Consider the following 10,461-nt stretch of genomic DNA (forward strand, 5'->3'; position numbering starts at 1 on the left):
AGCAGAATATTAAAAAAAAAAAAAACAGCATTTTAATAATGGGAATGGGCAGAAAAAGAAAAGAATGAGGGATTAAAATGCAAAATAAAGAATTTTATTTAAAATTAAATAAAAAGACATTGACATGGGTCACCCTCCCATAGGATGGACAGGGGTGACAGACAAATCCTCCAAACAGGTGATCGGATGCCCACAAAACTATATGCACACCTTTTTTTTCATTTTATTATTATTATTTTTTATGACGTGTAAATTGTCAGCCACTACCTAAACGTGCGTAAAGCTCCAATCGAATTTAATTACCCTACAAAACTATGTCCTACAAGTAAGTGACTATCAAACCATTCCTTATTTTACGTTATTATTATTATTATTATTATTAGATGTATATATATGCACAGCTTTTTAAAAATATTTTATTATTATTATTAGATGTGTATATATGCACACCTTTTTTAAATTTTATTTTATTATTATTATTAGATGTGTATGTACAGTCAATTTTAATTCGCTGTGCACAGTGGGCAATCGGCTGATATCGGCCATGAACGAATAAATATAGCCTTCCATTCATTTAAGAGTTTTTAGAAATTTTAATATTTTTTAGTGTAATAAAAAAAATTAAGTATTTAATATGATAAATTTATAAGATAAAATAAATACTTATTATAATTGTTGATGCAATTTTTCAATAATAAAAGGTAAAATCTAAAAATAGAAATGATCTTCGAATTTGATAAAATAAATGTATGAGATTGTGGATACATAAGTAAAATAGGAAACTAAATACTGAAAAAAAAAAATAAAATGGTGATTCCAAAAGTAATTCTCTTGAATTTAATGTCGATTAAAGATTCTTTTCTTAGGTCCCGAACAGACATATTTAAAACCCATATCAACCGCCACTACCAAGTCGTACCTTCGTGTCCGCTCATTGGTTGAAACTTCCTTTAACCGTCCGAAAACTGCTTTTTTGCCTACCTGCACACGTGCTGCTCCGTCTCTTCTTGTCCGTCTTCCACTTGTTTGACCTCATCAATTATCTCTTCGCCCGACTCTATCTTGCCCGATCTATATGTCATCCGACCTTGGAGCATATTATTTCTTTCATCTGTCTTCTCCTTACCTGACTTCATTTCGCCCGACCTATATAACGCCCGACCTTATCAGGTTTGTCCTCCGTGTCCGAGTCCGACCATATCACGCCCGACCTCCGAGCCCGACCTGATCACGTCCAACCTCAGTGTCCGACCTTACCACATCCGATCTTAACATCCGACCTTATCATGCTCGATCTCTGCACCCGACCTTATCATGTCTGACCTCTGTGCCCGACCTGATCACGTCCAACCTCAGTGTCCGACCTTATCACATCCGACCTTCGCGCCCGACCTTACCACATCCGATCTAAACGCCCGACCTTATCACGTACGATCTCCATACCCTACGTGATCACATCCGACTTCAGTGTCCGACCTTATCGCGCTCGACCTCGAGCCCGACCTGATCACGTCCAACCTCATTGCTCGACCTTATCGAGTCCGACCTTTGTGTCCGACTTTACCACATTTGATCATAACGCCCGACCTTATCACGCCCGATCTCTGCACCTGACCTTATCATGTCTGACCTCCGTGTCCGACCTTATCACGCCCAAGCTCCAGGCCCGACCTTATCACACCCGATCTCTGTGCCTGACCTCTGTGCCCGACCTTATCACGCCCAAGCTCCGGGTCCGACCTTATCACGCTCGATCTCTATGCCTGACCTCTGTGCCCGACCTTATCATGTCCGATCTCTGTTTTCTCCCGATGAAGCCTTTTTCTTAACCGCGCTCGAACTTATATTCGGACTCTCTTTTTAAGATCCTATTACTGTTAACAAGCCCATTAAACTCTGCATCACTTTTTAATCTAATTTGATAGGCCATTTTCGAAAACTCTACTCATCGTTTTTTGTGCTCAACAATAATATTTTTTGATATAGTATCAAATTTTATAAAAACTTTAATAGCTAACAAATCATGTCAATATATATATATATATATATGTATATAATCTTAGTTTGAATCACAATTTCACAGATACAAGTTGAGCTCCACCGCTGCCGGATCATACGTTACGGGACAAAATATAGTAGTAATATTTCAATCAGATTACCGAGAGTGTGTTTACTTCTTGTTTTTTTATGAATATATTTTTATATTAAGTATAATAAATCGTAGTAATAATATAAAAAAATAATATTTTTTATTAAATTATATATTATTCTCTCCATTTCATCAAAATTGAACATTTTGATTAAGGATATGATTTTAATGTAAAAATATTTAATTAGTTAATAATAACTAGTTATAATATTATTATATTAATTTTTTGTATAATTAATAATATTTATAGTTTCAAAATAAATTTAATATATATAATTAAAAAAATTAAAATATATGTTTAAATATTTAAAAATTATATAGCAATTAAAAAATATATGCAATATAGATATCATTTTGTAGAGAATAAAATTTTCTATAATACAACAAGTAAATACAAAAATATTTTTGTTTATTTATAATTAACATAAATCAATTTTATAAAAGATGTGTAGTTTTAAATATAAATAAAAATATTTATTTTTTTAGGAGAGATAGGAATAAAGAGATTTTGAGTGAATCCTACGTCATTTATGATGTTGTATGTTATATAGTTAATTAAGTTGATTTATATTTAAATATGTTTTGATTTAATCATTTTTAACAAAAATAAAAATATATCAATTATAATAAACAAACAAAAAAAGAAAATAATGTCCATTGTGGCTAAGAGAATATTATGAATGAATAAGAATAGATAGTATATTAATATATTATATTTTTTTAATAATATTTATAAGAATCCTATAAAAAAAAGTAAAGGGAATAAACAATCTCAAATTCTTGCACACGTCAAGTAAGTAGTAATAAATTAATTAACCACGAGAGAGGTGACAGGTGCGCCTCCATTGCTCATCACCATGACATCTCATCACTATTTAATCAATTTAGTTTAATTTAATTTAATTTAATCGGAGCATATTATATAATGCAGATCTTCCAGTAGCAATTGCATTTGTATGATAATAATAATAATAATAATAATAATAATAATAATAATAATAGAGCTTATTATCCCTTAAACGATGAATTAGGGATGTGGAGTTGAACATATGACCTGAAGTTATGAATTCCAATATTATTAAAAAAAAGTGCTTATTTTCTGTTTTTTAAATTTATTATGATTTAACTATTATAATTTTAATAAAGAATATATATAGTATAATCCTTTTTACAAAATATTACAAACTACAATTTAAAACAAATATAAAGAAAAAACACCCAATCCATGATATTTGGGACAAAGTTAATTGTCGGCATCAAAATTGGGCCAAGAAAGTCGTGGGTTATGAACAATAATGGGGCGCTAATCCTGTCAAAGACTTTTGCTCTATTTATATACAAAACTTACTGGTATTTTATTATTTAGTATAAGCATATAAAATAATTTTGTTTTAAAAAGAAATTAAAATAACATCTCAAAATAATAAAGATATTTACTATGGACATATCAATTAAAAAATATTGGTATTACCTTAATATTAAATTAATGTCAATATTAAGTGTAAAAGTATTTTTAAAAGATTAAAATGCCTCTATTTTATTAACTTATTGTGAAAAAAAAATTGTAAAATAATAAAAAACTCTGTTAAAAATAAAAAAGAAAAAAGCACGATATTATTTTAGGACAAACAAATATGACAAAATAAAACTATTATTTTAAAATAAAATAAATATTTTTATAAAAAAAATGAAATGTATTTATATGATTACTTTTTATTGTTATTGAAAATTGATTATTGATGTCTTTGAATGGAAGAATTAGTTTTAGCTGATTTAATTAATTAAGCAGTCTAAAATCTACATTATTGATTTATCATCGTCGTCTTCCTCAACCTGCAGTATTTACAGATGGATGAGAACTGGGAGGAACACACACGTACATCGTGACTTCGTCTTCTTCAAATAAATTAATTATCCCAAATCTTTAATTCAACATTGCCATAACCAGGTGCCCAGGTGATTCTGCACCGGGAATCCCAGATTGCAAGAATTATTCGGCTGCAGCAGATCATACTCATCATCATCATCATCGTAGTAGTCCTCAATTTTAGGGAAGAACTCCACCCTATCCCTATCCCTATCCTCCTGACCCTGCGAATATTCCGACGACGAAGACTCCCGGGCCGCCGCGGGGCTGTCGTCGGAATCCTGATCAAGATCGCTCTTTTGCGCCGCCGCCGGACCATCTTCGCCGGCGGACGGCGGGTTTATCCTTATCCCCCTCGACAGCAGCTTCTCCGCCAGTAAATTCACCTGTAGGCAATCAATATTAATCAATCAATTAATGAATCAATTAATTAAATTAATTGGGTACGTACCTGGTTCCTGGCGGCCTGGTTGTGGGTGAAGAGGGCGTGGTAGTCGGCCTGGAGGGCATGGAAGTCGGCCTTGAGGGCGTCGTACTCCTTCTGGAGGAGCTTCGTCTTCCACCTGGCCCGCCGGTTCTGGAACCAGATCGCCACCTGCCTCGCCTCCAGCCCCGCCTCCCTTGCCAGCTCAGCTTTCCGGTCGCCCTCCAGCTTCTTCTCCGCCTCGAAGCTCTTCTCCAGGAACCGCACCTGCTCCGCCGACAGCCGCCGCTTCTTCTTCGACTTCTCATCAATAGTTATACAATCGTCGTCTTCATTTTCATCATCATCATCGTCTTCATACATTTTATCATATTCATATTGCCTCCTCCTCCTCCCCCTCTTGCTCCTGCAGCTTGATCTGTTCGTCTCCTGCAAGTTCACCATTGACGCTGACAACCATTCGCTGTTCAACAATACCGCTGTAGATTCCTCGTCACAGATGACCCCTACTGCTGCTGCACCTCCACTGGCCGCCATGGCAACAACATTAAATGATTTGGTGATTAATCAGTAGAGGCAGAGCTGCTGCTGCTGCTGCTGATATATAACTGACTGATAGACGCCAGATAAATCATTGAGATGAGCAGGAATTAAGGAGATCGATCAGGAAGACGAAGATAGAGATGAAGAAGAGATATAGGTGGAGATGATCATGGAGATGGAGAGTGAGCAAGGGAGAGGGAGAGAGAGAGACTTTATATGTAATGTAATGTATTATAAATTCTAAAATGTAAATTGTGATGTTATAAAGAACAGAACTTAAGAGGAAGAGGAAGAAGAAGAGCTGCTGGCAGTTACTTGCTGTCCTGAAACTCCTCTTCCAACATTACCATTATGCCCTTCCCTTCTCTTTATTTTCACACCGGATCCCTCTCCCTCGTTAACACATCCTATGCCCAATACCTATACAGATACTATGTATGTATATATATTCTTTGTTTCTACATTAAAAATATTATTATTATATTGAGTTATAGTAGAAATAAATGTGAAAAGATTAAACTAATCTTATTAGTATTTTATTATATAAAAATAATAATATTTTTTTAATATATTGTAAATTGAAAGGGTATTTGTAATGTTAGATACACAATAAAATTACTAAAAAAATAAAATTGATAAATTGTTATGGAACATACCAAAATAGAAAAATTAATATATTGTTAAGGGAGTATATATTATGTGTGTGAGAATAGGGTTTATTTTTGTAACAGAGGATCCTTTTGACTTTATTTTATACTATTTTCGCCCGGCTTTAAATATCACATTTATTTTTGTTGTGTTAATATTTAAATATTAATTATTATATTAAAACGTAGTAAAAAAAACAAAAATACTTCTATTAGTGTCGTATAATATTAATAAAAAAACGTTTATAAAAAAATTATACAAATATAAAAATATTTTTAATGTTAAATATAATGACATACAAAGTAAATATTCACTTAAAAGACGAAGAAAAAAAATATATATATATTCAATGTTGTATTTTTTAAAATAAAAATTATTCTCAATTAATAATACCAAATATTTTGTTGATTCTTTACTAGTAATGTAAAGTTTTTTGAAAATATCTAAAATAATATAATACCATGGAAGTACAATTGTTAAATTTTCAAGATCTTTTGGGGAGAACATTATAGACTGATGATATATATAATTTTGTAGGTACATGTATTTTATTTTTTTTTTATCTTTTACTATTTAATTTCTTTTTATTTTTTCCAAAAAAATTAAATTTTTTTTGTTTAGTTGTGGTTGCATGTATGTTATTATCAAAACATCAGGGTGTGTTTGTTCGAGGGTTTGGATTTTGAGTTGATATTTGAATAGTAAAAATTTTTGAATTTGAATAGTTGTATGATGTGATATAAATAGGTGTTGATGTAATATTTTTAATGTAAAATTAATTTTTAGTATAATATAAAAAATGAAAAATAGGTATTTGATTTGATGTTTTTTGGGAAAAAAAAAAGATGAATAGTAAAAATCCAAATAAACACACCCGAATATAATCTGTCAATAACTTTTTATATATTATATATAAAGTTAAAAATGCATATATGAAAAGATAAATAAATAAATAAATGCAAACATACCCTAAAATTCACCAGATCAAATGACATTTTTTTAGAGCCTATTCATGATAGATAACATTTAAAGATCCTACACCCACCTACAAGTGTGTTTTTAAAGAGTAATTTTTTTATTATATATAATTATCTCGATTTTTTATTAAAAATACATAAAATTTTATTATAAAATATTATATCAAAATCGCTATTTATATAATAACTTGTTGGGAATTATTAGGGGTGTTAAAATCAAACCCGATCCGAAAAATCAAACTCGTTTCAACCTAAAATTTTTCAAGTTCGGATTTAGGTATTTCATGTTTGCAAAATATTGGGTCGATTCGAACCCGAAACGAAAAAAAAAATCATGTCGCATTCGGGTCGTGTTTTGGGTTGACCTGATAACCCAAAATATAAAAATCATATCAAGTTTTGTGTTTCGGGTAGACCTAAAATTTTTATTATTATTATTTTAAGTTATAATATTTATATTATTTTAAATATAAATAATATAAAAAATTAAAATAAAAATGATTTTTTTTTGTTGATTTATTTTTTTTTTTTGAGTTTTCGTGTCAGGTTCGTAGGGAGTTTGTTTGTATTTTGGGTGACCTGGAACTAATTCAGGTCAACCTGAACCCGATCGAAAATAATTTGTATTGTGTTCGGGTCTAGGGTTTTAGGTCAAATTTTGAGTTGGGATTGAGTTCGAATTGACAGTTGTTTTTTTTTTGTTATTCTTATGGCTCAACCTGACACGAACACGACCCGAAAATACGAATTTACACCCTATGAATTATGCAAGACTTCGTACATAAAAAAATTTATACTAGAGTAGTTTAATTAATGTATATAAACAAATTATTTCCTTCAATGCTATAATAGAAACTACTTTTTATAAAGAAATAAAAGAAGTTAAATGTTGAATGCGTTAGCTTTTTGTGTGTTTCCCACTCCAATTTGCCTTAAAAGAAGATAGTTGTCTAGAATTTGTTTCCTTGATGATTTTATTTTACCCCTCAAATTTTACTACTATTTACTATTTTACTTTTAAAAATAAAATAAAATCACTTGTTTTTATTTAAAATATAAGTTAAATTCAATTGTTATTTTATCTTAAATATACTTATAAGCTTCAAGTAAACAAATCTTAAAATTTGTTAACCATTAACTTTAATCGCTACTAAGAAACGCAACAATTACTAGGCTGTTATTTTAATTGAAATAAATTTAACTGTAATGTAAATATATATTTGGGATTTGTTTGGCTTGTATTATTATTATTATTATTATTATTATTATTATTATTATTATTATTATTATTATTATTGTTGTTGTTGTTGTTGTTGTTGTTGTTGTTGATTCTAGACATATTTGAAATTACTTTGTTCTTCTAATACTATCATGATAATAAAAAATATAAAATATTTTATAAAAAATCAAAACATAAAAAAGAAAAAAAACTTTAAATATTCATTATAACAAAAAAAAAAGTTATTAAAAAAAACTTAAATATTCCACTTAAAATAATAAATACATTTTATATTTTTGACATAATTTTTTAATTTTTCATATTATATATTAAAACTTATTTCATCTAAAAATATTGAATTAGTCTGAACCGGAACCGATTTATCAATATCAGAGGAAGGGCAATAGAGTAAAATGACATTAGTAAATGAACAAGGAGAAGAAAACAAATGCAAGAAGTCGAATCAATCAACATCACTCGTTCATAGGGATCCCTTTGATGAGTGATGACTCACCCAGCCCTACCCTTCCCTACCACCCCCCACCCAAACCCCTCTAAAAATATAAACAAATTTTTATTCCCATTTATTTATTTATATATTACATTTCTGTTTAATTTTTATGAAATTTTAATTTTTTTAATATAATATTATTATTCTATTTGATTTTTAATATACTAGTATTTTTTATAAAAAAAATAATATATTATATATTACCGAAATAATTTTATATACTTGATATAAAAAAATCAAATCAAAATACCAAATAAATAAACTCAAATAAAATATTTATCTTTTAAATATAACTCACTAACTTAAATATTGTATCGCAAATCAAGCATATCGATTGTATAAAATATTATATTTTTAATTAGATTAATTTATATTTATTTTAAATAATTTGATTTGAATCGACTAAAAAGAAAAAATAATTATATGAACAAAAGACGGTATTAACTATTAACTAGAAAATATTTATTAAATAAATAAATATACGAGTACCTTACGGTGTCTTTAATGGAAAAAATAATATTTATTTATTTATTTATTATTATTTTTTAATGACTCGAGAATCCGCGATAATATTTGCTTAATTATTTTATACAAGAATGATTATTATTAAAATTTAGGCAGTGGTCAAGGACTCTTTAATTGTAAAATAAATGTCCACGTCTTTGTCATCTAAATCAATTGCCTTCCATCAAATTAAAATATTTAAAGTTTCAATATCTTCTCGAATAATTTTTGTATAGATAATATTTAAAAATAAATTCCCCTCCTGCATTGACAATAAAATTATATATATAATTTTTTAGGAAAAAAAAAAAAAAAGTGTTAGCATTTCTTTGTGTTTAGTTGTATAAATTGCACAAGTTCAATGCTTTAATTAAATAATAAAGAAACTGCACCTACTGAAAATGATATTAAAACACAATATTTATGATTTATTTTGTTAAGGCTTTATTAAATACGTAATTTTACAAAATTCGATTAATGGTTTCATTATTATTCATATACGCTTACTAATTTTTGGCGTGCTTATTTACATCTTCGATCTTATTTTTTACAATATATAACAAAATAATAAGTATTATTTTTTTTAAAAAAAATATTGACTGATTAATTAATTTAATTTAAAACATTATATTTAATACACATTTTTCTACTGAATTTTCATATGAAAAACTTAATTTTGTTAAAAATAATACCCTCACGATAAGATATTTGTTATATATATATATATATTGAGGTTGTGAATAATGACATGTGGTTTAATAGATTGCAATAAAAGGGAATAATATATCTTTGTCGGAAAGAGTAAAAGATAGATTGGGCTTTTTACTAATAATAGTCATGATTAGGAAAATAACCCCCTAATTAATTAATTAATTAATTAATTAGCGTGTTAATTAACCTGGTTGGTGTTGTTTGTGTGAACGAATGGCTGCTCTGTCAAAACAGCATTAACTTACACGTGTGCTTCAATTATTTATTACTGCTCAGTGCTCAATAGTAAAAAAATAAAAAATAAAAAAATAAATTTCTGTTAAAATCCAGCTTTCCATATAATTTGTTCCTATTTTTTATTTTCGTCCGTCCCATATAATTAGTCCAAAATTGATTATACACTTTAATTATATTTTAAAATTTAAAATTTAAATTTTTTTTAATGTTAATTAAATTATTTAATTATCTTAATCTTATTCTATAATTATTTTTATTAATACACTCCTTAATTATTTACTATATACTTTAACTAAATTGAATTTTTTCCATACATTATTTTCATACCACACTCCAACTCAAATTGAATTTTTTTCAAATCTATCAAAAAGATAATAAACAAACTCCATATATATATATATATAATATAAAATGTGTGTGTTTTTATTTTAATAGTAAAAATTTTGAATTTGAATAGTTGTTTGAATTTTAAATTAGGATTTAAATAGTAAAAATTTTGAATTTGAATAGTTGTATGATGTATAAATAGGTATTGATGTGATGTTTTAAATGTAAAATTGATTTTTAGTATAATATAAAAAATGAAAAATAGGTGTTTGATTTGATATTTTTTTGGAAAAAAAAATTGGATGAATAGTTGGATTTAATCCTCCAAACAAACACACCCCTGA

The 10,461-nt window shown here is 28.2% G+C and overlaps 1 protein-coding gene across 1 annotated transcript; it reads right to left on the reverse strand.

Moving 5' to 3' along the window:
• Window positions 1–4,028: 4,028 nt before the first annotated feature.
• On the reverse strand, window positions 4,029–5,240 carry LOC127261618 (homeobox-leucine zipper protein ATHB-54-like). Its single transcript, XM_051289896.1, has 2 exons — window positions 4,468–5,240; window positions 4,029–4,402 (listed from the first exon to the last, which is right to left on the reverse strand). Exons 1-2 carry the CDS (start codon window positions 4,975–4,977, stop codon window positions 4,079–4,081), a joined length of 834 nt encoding a protein of 277 aa, XP_051145853.1. The 5' UTR covers window positions 4,978–5,240; the 3' UTR covers window positions 4,029–4,078.
• Window positions 5,241–10,461: the final 5,221 nt, after the last annotated feature.

Source organism: Andrographis paniculata, unplaced genomic scaffold (assembly GCF_009805555.1).
Source record: "Andrographis paniculata isolate CXL003 unplaced genomic scaffold, ASM980555v1 Contig64END, whole genome shotgun sequence".
Taxonomy (NCBI): domain Eukaryota; kingdom Viridiplantae; phylum Streptophyta; class Magnoliopsida; order Lamiales; family Acanthaceae; genus Andrographis; species Andrographis paniculata.